We start from the raw sequence: 14085 nt of genomic DNA on the forward strand, positions 1-14085 counted from the left end.
CCTTTTGGCAAACTCCAAGCGGGCTATCATGTACCTTTTACTGAGGATTGGCTTTTGTCTGGCCACTATACCATAAAGGCCTGATTGGTGGAGTGCTGCAGAGATGGTTGTCCTTCTGGAAGGTTCTCCCATCTCCACAGAGGAACTCTGGAGCTCTTTCAGAGTGACCATCGGGCTTTTGGTCACCTCCCTGACCAATGCCCTTCTCCCCGAAATGCTCAGTTTGGCTGGGTGGCCAGCACTAGGATGAGTCTAGGTGGTTCCAAACTTTTTCCATTTGTTATATTTGTTATCAATAATATGCACATCCTTGCTTCAGAGCCTGAGCTACAGGCAGTTAGATTTGGGTATGTCATTTTAGGCCAAAATGTTTAAAAAAGGGGCGGATCCTTAAGAGGTTTTTTAAACCAGATGGAGATACAGATTTATGTATATTTAATGTGTGCCCTATTATTTATATTTTTAAAAAATTACGTATTTTTTTTATTTATTTAAGCTCTTTCTCTAGACAAACATTCCTTTATCTGATTTTGTTTTGCTCCACTTTTTGGTTTGTTTCTGTCTTTAAGTTTGGTGTTGGTTTTTATTTTGTTTGCCTGTCCTTGGGCAGATTCCGTAGGTGCTAATGGTGGGTTTCTTTTAGGTTCCTGTTTTTGTAGTCAACTTTCAGTGGACTCCCCGTGAGTGTATTTCAGAACCCCTCCTTAAACTCCACCTGTTTTGGTTGTCATTGACTTTGTTATCTTCCCCCTTCTGTTTGAGGGATATTTTCGGTGTTCTTGCTAGGGAACATAACAAAATAAATTCATTAGGTTCTACTATATGGGTTTCACATGACTAGGCAGGGGCTCAGCCATGGGTGGGCCTGGGAGGGAATGTGCCCACCCATGTGAGAGCCAGGCCCACCCACTCAGAATGAGGTTTTTCCCCACTAAAGGGATTTATTACAGACCAGAAATACTCCTCAGTTTCATCAGCTGTCTGGGTGGCTGGTCTCAGATGATCCCGCAGGTGAAGAAGCCAGATGTGAAGGTCCTGGGCTGGTGTGGTTACACGTGGTCTGCGGTTGTTAGGCCGGGTAGATGTACTGCCATATTCTCTAAAACGACAGAGGCGGCTTATGGTAGATAAAATATTAAAATCTCTGGCAACAACTCTGGTGGACATTCCTGCAGTCAGAATGCTAATTGCACGCTCCCTCAACATAAGACATCAAATCTGTGGCGTTGTGTAACAGGGACATAAACACTTTTGTGCACAACATTTGAGGAATTAAGTTTTGGAATATTTCTGGGATTATTTTTCAGCTCACGAACCATGGAACCAACACTTTCTATGTTTTGTTTATATTTTTGTTTCACCGACACGAAGCAATCTATGAAGTTGGCTGACTGGTAAACCTCTTTTTAGGGAGAGAGGGTGAAAACTATCAGCTGTGTGCATATTTTATCTATTGTAGTACTTAGATTGTCCATTTGTAAGAAGTACATTAATGAATTGTACAGAGTTAGTTATTTTCCATAGTGAAGGAAATTGATTGTAATCTAGAGTTAATGTAGTTTAAAAAAATAATGCAAATGGACTGAAGTAGCAGGATAAATAGTACTAATAATTGTAATTAACAACATAGCACCATCAAATGATATGAAACACTATATTCAATTAATGAATTATGGCAGCTGCGTGTGTGTGTGTTTGTCAGTAGTATGTGAGCATGTGTGAATGTGCAGAGTCATTGTAAGTCTCCCCACACAGACAGTGTGGTGAAGAAGGAGCATGACAAACCCAACTCTGCAAACAATATCTCCACTTCAAGAATGACAATGGTAAATGCCTAATTCATGCATTAACATAAATTAATGTAAATAAATGACGGGGATTGACGGTACATTTACTAGACCTACTGGTTACATAGGTAATGAGGAATTTATTAAATAAACAAAGGGCAAACAATTCACACAATGGCTACAAGTAACAAAAATCTAAGGAAATATATATGGAAGTAGTTTATTGCACCACCAAAAAAATTTTAATATCTCTCAGATATAGAACAGACACTTTAAAACAAACTTCTCTTTGATTTATTGTTTGGCTGTCTGTTTTTCCATGTATGAATCAATGTGTTTCTATGGACTCAAACCAGTAAGGCAAAATTCAATGTTTCATCAAATTATTTGGAGTTCCTAAAATTCCAAATCGAATAGCTAAATGATCCTTGGTATGGCAATCTTAAAACAATTCCATATGTCAGCTTAGTAGAACACCCTCTTTAGGATTGCTTTAACTTCGCGTGTTAAACATCCCACAACATTGAAAATCTTGAACGCACCCTAGACAACGCGTCATAGCAGTGCCAAGTCATATGACCTAGTGCAAGCTCACGGAAACAGAGGAAAACAAAGGACTGCTCAGCTGCGGTAGTGTATAATTTGTTGATTTCAGGATTTGTTAGATACTGTGTTGAAATAGCTAACTATTGTTGTTAAGACGAAGCTTTTTTCCGTGCTATATATGGTACATTTCTGTTGTACTTATGGATTTGTATGGAGGCATATGTTGCCTAATGCAGATTGTTTGTCCCTCATACAAATCTAGCTATCCCTCGAGATGGCAGATAAGAACTTTCGGTTATTCTTGTTCATAACACTCTGTACGGTCATTACATGTGGTGAGTTTGCCCTTGTCCAGCTAACATAACCTCTGATTTAATATCTTTCCATTTAAACATCCCCTATTTGAATACTGAAATGTCATATTCCTTCAACAGATGGGAGTGTATCCCTATCTGCTCCAGCCACTGTAAATCTGGAGGAGAAAAGTTCAGCCAATATCACCATAACGCCTAGGTAACTATGCTTATAGCTGGTTCTCTACTACCAGTTTTTATCAGTATTATATACATTTGTTGTGATGCAGTGTTTGGTATTTCTTTATTTTTGCAGCTCTCCTCAGAATGTCTCAACACTCATTATTTTTAACTTCACCGACTCCTCTGCAAATGTTACCTCAATACTTCAACTGCCTCAACAGGTATGCATTTTGTTTAATTCAAACTGACTGAAGAGCAAGAACCAATAACCATGTAATTGATTATTAATGCACTTTGATATCTGCATCTATCATATTTAAATGAACTACAGTGGCCACTGTGTGTAAAATAAATACTAGCACTTACTTTGTAGGCATAAATGCATATTATGTCTAAATGTAACAATTGTTTACAGTGACTTTTTATATATTTGATTATTTAAGTGCAGTGTTTCCGACATTATATGTTCTGTATTTCTGATCTCCAGGTAGAGTTGCCTGCAAACGCCACATCAAGCACTTTTGAGGTTCATGCAGAACATGTGGGTCAGGTGACAGCCTATTTATACAGCAACAACACTGGCATTGCAAGGTGAGCTGTACAGAGTTTCTGTCAGTGAATTTCAACTCCATGAACATTTCTCACTTTCAGACTGATTTTTGAACCAACATAATGTACTAATAGTCTCTCATTTATGTTTTCCAGCCATAAGACCCGAATCCGTTTCTTGGTTATTAGAAGCAACACTGTTGATATCATTAACCAAGTAATTGGTTGGATTTACTTCCTAGCATGGTCTATATCATTCTACCCTCAAGTATATGAGAACTGGAGAAGAAAAAGGTAGTGCCTCTGATACTTGGACTTTTTTCAAAATCCTCTGCATCACAGGATTTAGATCTAAAGGACTTTTGGATATGGTTTCTGACTAAATTTGTCTGTTTGACAGTGTGGTGGGGCTGAACTTTGATTTTCTGGCACTCAACTTGACAGGATTCATTGCCTACAGTGTCTTCAATGTAGGCCTCTTCTGGGTTCCGTACATGAAGGTAATCGCTTGCATGCCATCACAAACGGTGTAACAAATTGGGACGAATACTGACTTGAGATCTGCACACACAGCTCTGCAAATGTTGTCAGTCATGTATTGATACCAATGGGGATTTGCGCTGGATAGTCTATGGTCCTATTGACTCAGTTTTTACTCCACATGGTTATATAGCAGTGTGTTTTTTATTTACAGGAAGAGTTTTTGAAGATAAATCCAAATGGTGTAAACCCAGTGGATGCCAACGATGTGTTCTTCAGTCTCCATGCAGTTGTGCTGACTCTTGTATATGTCTCTCAGTGTGCCATCTATGAAGTGAGTAACAATAGACCAGTCTTTAGTGACTTCCTAAATGTCCCCCTTGGTTATAAACAGGAGACAGATGTTGGCTGGCTAAATAATGATTAGCTTATGTTTTGATTGTTGGCAAAGACATATTCATCTGATCCTTTGAGGATTTTTTTTGTTGTTGGAAGGAAATCATTTTTGTCAAGGCCTCAATGAAACATTGTCAGTTAAAAGCATTGTGAAAGTGATTAATGTGTTCCTGTGTTGCAGAGAGGAGGGCAGATGGTGTCCAAGATTGCTATTGGCCTTCTGGTGATTGGTTGGACGTTTGCCCTGGTCACCCTCTTTGTTGCTGTGGCCAGTAAGATCACCTGGCTGGAATATCTCTACTATTTCTCTTACATCAAGCTAGGTGTCACCCTCGTCAAATACATCCCACAGGTATGGATTTCACAATATTTTACTGCATATAAGATGGTTTTCGCTTATGCAATTAGCATTTGTTACAGTAGATGTTGCGCCTCACTTGGAAATGTATGATGTTATGGATTTTCATGATCACACACTCTGTCCCCTCAGGTCTACATGAACTATCAAAGACAAAGCACAGAGGGTTGGAGCATTGGCAATGTGTTGCTGGACTTCACAGGAGGCAGCTTCAGTCTCATTCAGATGTTCCTTCAGTCATATAACAATGGTAAGGCTGCCCACGCTTCCCGTAGTACACTAATGTGCACATGCCTCAGTAGAACAGGCAATAATTAGTCAGCGAAAATATTTACAGGACAGTCCCAAAAATTCAAAACGTGTCTTCAGTTGCAGGCATTTAACATTTTAATTGTTTGTCATTTATAATCATTCATTGTGTGTATAAAGTACATTTGGAAAGTACTAAGACCCCTTCACTTTCCACATTTTGTTATGTTACAGCCTTACTCTAAAATAGATTAAATGTGTTTTTTTCCCCCACATGAATCTACACACAATACCCCATAATGAAAAATCAAAAACAGGTTACGAAATGTTTGCAAATGTATTAATTATTCAAACTGAAATATCACATTTACATAAATATTCAGACCCTTTACTCAGTACTTTGTTAAAGCACCTTTGGCGTTGATTACAAACTTGAGTCTTCTTGGGTATGACGCTACAAACTTGGCACACCTGTATTTTGGGAGAAATTCCCCTTCTCTGCAGATGCTCTCATGCTCTGTCAGGTTGGATGTTGAGCATCGCTGCACAGCTATTTTCAGGTCTCTCCGGAGATGTTTGATCAAGTTCAAGTCCGTTCTCTGGCTGGGCCACTCAAGGACATTCAGACACTTGTCCCGAAGCCACTCCTGCGTGGTCTAGGCTGTGTGCTTAGGGTTGTTGTCCTGTTGGAAGGTGAACCTTCGTCCCAGTCTGATGTCCTGAGCGCTCTGGAGCTCTGCTCCGTTCATCTTTCCCTCGATCCGGACTTGTCTCCCAGCCCCTTCCGCTGAAAAACATCCCCACAGCATGATGCTGCCACCACCATGCTTCACTGTAGGGATGGTATTGGGCAGGTGGTGAGCGCTGCCTGGTTTCCTCCAGACGTGATGCTTGGCATTCAGGCCAAAGAGTTCAGTCTTGGTTTCATCAGACCAGAGAATCTTGTTTCTCTTGGTCTGAGAGTCCATTAGATGCCTTTTGGCATCTCGGAGCTCTACAGACAATTCCTTCGACCTAATGACTTGGTTTTTGCTCTGACATGCACTGTCAACTGTGGGACCTTTTATATAGAGAGGTGTGTGTGCCTTTCCAAATCATGTCCAATCAATGAAAATAGGATGCACCTGTGGTAAATTCAAATCAAGTAGAAACATTAAGGATGATGAATGGAAATAGGATGCACCTGAGCTCAATTGAGTCTCGGCAAAGTCTGAATAACTATGTAAATAGGTATTTCTGTTTTTATTTTTAATAAGTAATTCTAAATACATTTTAGATTTTTCAAAGTAGCCACCCTTTGCCTTGACAGCTTAGCACACTCTTGGTATTCTCTCAACCAGCTTCACGAGGAATGCTTTTCCAACAGTCTTGAAGGAGTTCCCATATGCTGAGCACTTGTTGGCTGCTTTTCCTTCACTCTGCGGTCCAACTCATCCCAAACCATCTCAATTGGGTTGAGGCCAGGTCATCTGATGCAGCACCATCACTCTCCTTCTTGGCCAAAAAGCCCTGACACAGTCCGGAGGTGTGTTTTGGGTCATTGTCCTGTTGAAAAACAAATTATAGTCCCACTAAGCGCAAACCAGATGGGATGGTGTATTGCTGCAGAATGCTGTCATAGTCGTGCTGGTTAAGTGTGCCTTGAATTCTAAAGAAATCAGACTGTGTCACCAGCAAAGCACCCCCACACCACCTCCATGCTTCATGATGGGAACAACACATGCGGAGATCAGCCTTTCACCTACTCTGTGTCTCACAGACAAGGTGGTTGGAACCAAAAATTTTGGACGCATCAGACCAAAGGACAGATTTCCACAGATCTAATGTACATTGCTCGTGTTTCTTGGCCCAAGCAAGTCTCTTCTTCTTATTGGTGTCCTTTAGTAGTGGTTTCTTTTCAGCAATTTGACCATGAAGGCCTGATTCACGCAGTCTCCTCTGAACAGTTTGAGATGTCTGTTACTTTTTTTGGGTTGCATTTTCTGAGGCTGGTAACTCTTATGAACTTCTGTAGCAGAGAACTCTGGGTCTTCCTTTTGTGTGGCGGTCCTCATGAGAGCCAGTTTCATCATAGCGCTTGATGGTTTTTGCGACTGCACTTGAAGAAACTTTCAAAGTTCTTGAAATTTTCCATATTTACTGACCTTCGTGTCTTAAGTAATGATGGACTGTCATTTCTCTTTGCTTATTTGAGCTGTTCTTGCCATAATATGGTCTTTTACCAAATAGGGCTATATTCCGTATACCACCCGACCTTGTCACAACACAACTGATTGGCTCAAACGCATTAAGAAGGAAAGAAATTCCACAAATTAACCTTTAACAAGGCACACCTGTTAATGCATTCCAGGTGACTACCTCATTCAATTCCAGGCTGTATCACAACCGGCTCTGATTGGGAGTCCCATACGGTGGTGCACAATTGGAGCAGCATCGTTCGTGTTTGGTTAGGCCGTCATTGTAAATAAGAATTTGTTCTTAACTGACTTGCCTAGTTAAATAAAGGTTACGTTTTTATTAAATAAATAAAAATAAAATAAAAGGCTGGTTAAGATGATGCCAAGTGTGCAAAGTTGTCAAAGGCAAAGAAAGGGTGGCTACTTTGAAGAATCTCAAACACCTTTTTTGGTTACATGATTTCATATGCATTATTTCATAGTTTTGATGTCTTCACTATTATTCTACAATGTAGAAAATAGTAAAAATAAAGGAAAATCCTTCAATGAGTAGGTGTCCAAACTTTAGACTGGTATGGTATAGATATCTTTTCATATATATATATATATATATATATATATATATATATATGTATGTATGTATGTATGTGTGTATATGTATGTATATATATATATATATATATATATATATATATATATGTATGTGTATATATATATATATATATGTATATGTATATGTATGTATGTGTGTGTGTATATATATATATATATGTGTTGTGTTAATGTTGCAGGAATAATTGTAAAATAAGTCATATAATATTACTTTTTTTACAATTATTCCTGCACATTAACACGACAGTATCACAATATTCATAATACAGGATTTCCTTTTCATGTCCACCCACCCACGAGCCCTGCCAACCCACCCACCCAGCTCTTTCCCTGTGTCTGTGAGAAGAACAGACAAATCATAACATAAATAATAACTACAAAAACATACAGAAAAGGGTTATTTAAACAATGTATTAAAAAGGTTATAAAAGTACATTGAAATAGTGATGCATTTTGTTGTTTTTTTCAGATTAATTCCATCAATCTTAAACAGAATTGTGACTTATTACATCACTAGCTGAATTAATTGATGGTCTACGTCAGGGTTTCATGAGTTTTTCTATTGTTTCCTAGATGAATGGAAGCTCATCTTTGGGGACCCCACAAAGGCAGGACTTGGCTTGTTCTCCATATTCTTTGATGTGGTGTTCATCATTCAGCATTACTGTCTGTACAGACATAAAACACATTATGAGCTTGTGGTTGACCAGGAATAGGCTAATTGTAATTGACTGTTTACCTCTGCCAGTGAGTCCAAACGATTTACTGAATGACTAATATAAGGGCTTTCTTCTATGTAGTGTTCCCAGTCATTGAATGGGAAGCTATTTAGACACAGGGGGGCCATACTTCCTCGTCTCAAAATGCGTCAGCCAATTAAAATATTTGGTGTAGTTGCATGTGATCAAACACTATTGGTACTTTCAGGACAACTGGGAACTCTGGGGGTTGGGGGGAAATGAGGTTGAATCATGACATCAGTGATCAATCTACAGGTCGAAAAGTCAAAGCTCTAGAAAGAGGCTAGAGTTCCCGACTTGGAATTCCGAGTTGGAAGACTGCTCAAAATATATTTTCCCAGTCGTAGATAGCGCCCCCCCCCCCCCCCCCCCCCCTCCCCCTAGTTGGCAGTTTTATTGAATGCTCGGAAGTGTCTGATTTTCCAGGTTCCGGTTGTTTTGAACGCGGCATTAATGTTCCCTTCAGATAACCTGTCAGATTTAGGCTGCTTTCCAAACACTTAAAAGACACACCCTCAGCCCTCAAATTAAGTGGACACTTCTGATGACGTATTATTACGTCTGATGAGTTGACACTTGCAGGGCAAGGGAAGGACGAATGAATTTGAAATGGACTGCTCTTGCCAGGAAATGTGTCACTCGTTCATCCCACGGTTGTGTTTTCAGTCATCATGGAACTGTTGCGTGTGCCTTTTATATGCTCTACAGTCAATTATGATTGCATTTCATATCTTGGCTAGAAGACAACGCCTCCGCAGACATTGAAAGTTAGCCTTCCAACTATATCCGGAAATTACAATGTATAAGTGTGATGTCAGGGAAAGTTATATGCGCAAGCATACGTTTCCAAAAGCCAACCAAACAAAAACATCATGACTTTTATGATGTGTTTGAGCCGTCATGTGCATTAGTAGCAGAATGTATAACTTATTTACATTTGTTTCTACTTACACTTGAATGTTGACTTCTCCATATAATGTTGGTTTTAAGTTTTGGCTGACGTTTCTTAGTGGATGTACAATCATCGCAAATTGAATATGGGGCTTTTCAAGCCCTGGAGTGAACATAATTGTAAACTCGATCAAAAGCGAGGGCAGAAGGGCTTACGTTGCCAACTTCCCTTGCTTAGCTAATCATTTGGACCGACGACAAAGGAGGCTGCCGTGATTCCCCCAATTTAGATAAAGGTTACATTTAAAAAATATATATAATTTAACGTGCATAAGTGGTGGAGGGTGTTTATTTTATGGGTTTGAAATGCAACCTTAGCAAAAGGCTAACTTGCATAGCTGGCCCGTGATCATATCTGGTTCAAATGCTGTATCGATCAATTCAAATCGTTGACGTAGTTGGACCTGATCGAACACGTTTTGATGAAAGTGTCCTTAACAAAAGTCCAACGACACGTTCTGATAATCAAAGCAACTAGATCACGTGTGTTTGACTGGACTGGTCAAACACACGTGCTAACTCCAGGTTGCAGATTGTGGCAAGGGTTTGAATCTCATGAGTTTATTTTCCCCTTTTTGAAATGCAGAATTACTTTTTGTGTCAGTGTGTTGAGAAGTGTAGCCAAAACCATGTGAATGAAGATTACGCATACATTTAATGAGGAGCTTCTTGTTGGAGTCCCTCTTGCAGACCGAAACAGGCTACTGGCACTGCTACATAAACAATCGTCACTTCTATAAACTATATTACATAGATGTTAGTGCTGTGCGATTTTAACCGGCATCGGTTCAATTATTTGAAATTCTATTTATTTCCGTTTTATTTCTGTGAACTAGATGTAACGTTTCTATACAGATATATTAGATCATGCATTTCCAACAGTCCAATATTCTACATAGTTTAGTGCAGAAAACATGGTGATTAATTACAATGAGAATAATCCATTGCGTGCCAGTTTAAACTTGTCTGGTCTGTCCTGAGCAAGGCAATGGGGTGCGTTCGTAAATTCATTTTTGCTATCTACACTGATTTCAGAGCACTCTTGTTTGAGTGTGCCAGAGTGCAGAATAACTGATATAATTTACGAATGAGCAACACCCGTTGAAATTGAAAGGTGTCAGTAAAGGTTGGGGGAAAAAAACGCAAATAAATTGTTGCTAGCAGCACAGTTAGTCACTAATGCTCTAGATAACGTGACAACAGCCTAACTAGCTCTGCTAGGGCAAGTAAAATGGTGAGTGAGGTGTTGTCTCATTTGTGTGTGGAAGTAGCTAGCCAACTTTAGCCAGTTAGCTTTGGCACTTAACTGCCGTTGTGAGGTCAGAACGCTCAGATTGACCCTACTCCTCGGCCAGAGGGTCCAGTGTGCGGCCTGAACGCTCCGAGAGTGAAACGCTCTGAATTTACTTGAGTGATAATGCCAGAGAAGCCGGTGTTTTGAAGATGTATTGGCACAGGTGTTTCGTCTTGGGCCTGCAAACCGTGCCATTATATCCTCCGAACTCCGGGTTCGAGGGCATTATCACTTTTATACAACAGGTTACCAACATATTCGAGTAATGATTGACATATTTTCATTAATGTTATTTTGATAAATGTATTCATATTATTTCATCCTTCCGCAAGATATAGTCCAGACACAAATCTAGGGTTGCTACCCAAGCCGGCTGGTCATTTCTTCTATGAGACCCAGTCGTCCATAGATTCTGGGAAAAAAATAATTGAACATGACCCAGTCGTTCGTTCTAAATGTGCCATAACCATACTGGCTCGCAAAATTCGTATCCCTTGCCTGCTCTAGCTAGCCATAGTTGGCTAACTCACAGTCACGTCAAACAGTGCTGCCAGAATAACAACAGTAGCTGCATTTGCTTTTGTTAAAGCTGTTTTCTAGTGATGACATGTATTTGGACATCCATAACAATGAGCTAATGAGGTGTGATTTTGCATAGCATAGAAAATGTGCTCTCCCATCAGGACAGTTGTTCAGAGGTTCAGAGCTTCAATGCCATACAACACTCCTTCCGTGGCCTCCAACTGCTCTTAAACGCTAGTAAAACCAAATGCATGCTTTTCAACCGTTTGCTGCCAGCACCCGCACGCCGACTAGCATCACCACCATAGATGGTTCCGACCTAGAATATGTGGACATCTACAAGTACCTAGGTGTCTGGCTAGACTGTAAACTCTCCTTCCAGACTCATATCAAACATCTCCAATCTAAAATCAAATCTAGAGTCGGCTTTCTATTCCGCAACAAAGCCTCCTTCACTCACACCGCCAAATTTACCATAGTAAAACTGACTATCCTACCGATCCTCGACTTCGGCGATGTCATCTACAAAATAGCTTCCAATACTCTACTCAGCAAACTGGATGCAGTTTATCACAGTGCCATCCGTTTTGTTACTAAAGCACCTTATACCACCCACCACTGCGACCTGTATGCTCTAGTCGGCTGGCCCTCGCTACATATTCGTTGCCAGACCCACTGGCTCCAGGTCATCTACAAGTCCATGCTAGGTAAAGCTCCACCTTATCTCAGTTCACTGGTCACGATGGCAACACCCATCCGTAGCACGCGCTCCAGCAGGTGTATCTCACTGATCATCCCTAAAGCCAACACCTCATTTGGCCGCCTTTCCTTCCAGTTCTCTGCTGTCTGTGACTGGAACGAATTGCAAAAATCACTGAAGTTGGAGACTTTTATCTCCCTCACCAACTTCAAACATCTGCTATCTGAGCAGCTAACCGATCGCTGTACATAGTCCATCGGTAAATAGCCCACCCAATTTACCTACCTCATCCCCATACTGTTTATATTTATTTACTTTTCTGCTCTTTTGCACACCAGTATCTCTACCTGCACATGACCATCTGATAATTTATCACTCCAGTGTTAATCTGCAAAATTGTAGTTATTTGCCTACCACCTCATTCCTTTTGCATACAATGTATATAGACTATTGTTTTCTTTCTACTGTGTTATTGACTTGTTTGTTGTTTACTCCATGTGTTGTCTGTTCACACTGCTATGCTTTATCTTGGCCAGGTCGCAGTTGTAAATGAGAACTTGTTCTCAACTAGCCTACCTGGTTAAATAAAGGTGAAATAAAAAAAATTGAGGAGCTAGCCAACCACACAGCTAACACAATCACTTCAAACTGAAGCTGGAAAGACTGCAAAGTGGCTGCAGTTCGTTTCATTTGACCTTTTTCAAATTGATATTTCTTTGTATATATCCATAAAAACTATGCTAGCTGATTCAGAATTTCGACTGAATGAGAAACACTACCTGCCTGTCTGTCTCGTCCCGACATATCCGCTGTTGATAACTAAATGTTAGTCTAAAAAAAAGAGATATTGCCTAGATAATTTTTATAGTGGAGATAAAGTTTATAAATTGCCTGGCTGGGCTGATGAGAGTGGATTGCGCAGCCAGATGGAACAGGGTAAATAGGCATTTTAATGTCATATATTTCGCTGGTGGCAACTTGCGGAATAGACACCGACTGGAATGCGGATTTAACCAATCAGCCTTCAGGATTAGACCTGCCCGTTGTATAATAAAAGACAACCTGACAACGCTCTGAATTTACGAACGACCCAGAGCGCACTCTGACACTGGAGGCAATTTAAGAACACATACATGGAGAGAAGTGAGAATGTGCAATCCAGAGGGATAGAAAGCAGTTGCTTCGCCAGCCTGAAATGTGATTTATAGTTGGTATTCAGCAGTCATAAAAGTACACCTTATTTACTTTGAAGAACTACACCTTATTTACTTTGAAGAACTACTGAGATAGTGATTTTGTCAGACACCATAGGCAGTAGCTATGAGGTGACTTTGAATTAAATAATAGTTATCAAATAAAACACATTTGATTAAAGTAATGTTAAGTGATGGGCAGTCACTACCACCATGGGACTTATATTAATTGTTTTATTCTGTTACAGAATTCAACCCACATAATGCATTTAATGTATACAAAAACAATATGGAAACGCAAGTCGAAAAAGTGATTATTTTTCCAGAATCAAACCCGAAACCGAACCGACCTAAAAACACTAATCCCTCAGCACTAATATGTGTGTAGGCTACACACAACGTTTTATATGCATTATTATAATAATCCACTTCCTCACAAATGCATTATTTGAGTCTAGCATTGAGGACCAGCAATTAACAGTGTTTTTCTTAACAAAAATGCATGATGCAAGGTGGGCTTGAACTCATGGTTTATGAGCACTGTCATTTTATCGTCGACAGTGTGTGCCACCAGGACCGAATAATGATGGTACATGACAGCTATTTGACAAGTCCATAAGGCTCTTCAACTTTTTAAACAATAATTTAATTGTGTCAGGCTATGTAATGGGAACAACTAACGTGTGGCGTTTGATCACGTGAAACTACATCAACGATTTTAATTCGCCAATGCCTTTGCTTAAACATAACTTTCAAATGATTGTAGGATAATAGGGATTTCATTGTGTTCCATAAATTGTGAGTAAATTATGGTTTAATACCACTAAGGGAGGAACTGTTTTTTTTTTTTGTTTGTTTTACTGACTAGCATAGGCCTTGAACTTGTCAATATGTCAAAGCAATGGCTCACTTTTTGTAATACAATACGACTGTTTTTATTTTTATTTAATAAAAAATAAAAATAATCTATATTTGAAAGATAATTGCTATTTTGAAATAGACAGAAAACATGATGCTTTATTGTCAAATTAATAAAATATTTTCAACTTAATTCA

At 39.6% G+C, this 14085-nt stretch overlaps 1 protein-coding gene across 1 annotated transcript; it reads left to right on the plus strand.

Moving 5' to 3' along the window:
* Positions 1-2304: 2304 nt before the first annotated feature.
* ctns (cystinosin, lysosomal cystine transporter) lies at positions 2305-14081 on the plus strand. Its single transcript, XM_021603673.3, has 11 exons — positions 2305-2417; positions 2596-2668; positions 2768-2846; positions 2943-3030; positions 3297-3400; positions 3515-3652; positions 3759-3858; positions 4053-4172; positions 4416-4586; positions 4725-4842; positions 8204-14081. The coding sequence occupies exons 2-11, from the start codon at positions 2608-2610 to the stop codon at positions 8344-8346; spliced, it is 1122 nt and encodes a 373-aa protein (XP_021459348.3). The 5' UTR covers positions 2305-2417; positions 2596-2607; the 3' UTR covers positions 8347-14081.
* Positions 14082-14085: the final 4 nt, after the last annotated feature.

Source organism: Oncorhynchus mykiss, chromosome 5 (genome assembly GCF_057628025.1).
Source record: "Oncorhynchus mykiss isolate SJ-2025 chromosome 5, ASM5762802v1, whole genome shotgun sequence".
In the NCBI taxonomy this organism is placed as follows: Eukaryota; Metazoa; Chordata; class Actinopteri; order Salmoniformes; family Salmonidae; genus Oncorhynchus; species Oncorhynchus mykiss.

Bases quoted from the DNA above. Each gene is read 5' to 3' on its own strand.
- ctns (XM_021603673.3), top strand. From the start codon at position 2,608: ATGGCAGATAAGAACTTTCGGTTATTCTTGTTCATAACACTCTGTACG. The intron at 2,847-2,942 runs GTAACTATGCTT...TTATTTTTGCAG, and splicing joins AATATCACCATAACGCCTAG to CTCTCCTCAGAATGTCTCAA. The intron at 4,843-8,203 runs GTAAGGCTGCCC...ATTGTTTCCTAG, and splicing joins CCTTCAGTCATATAACAATG to ATGAATGGAAGCTCATCTTT.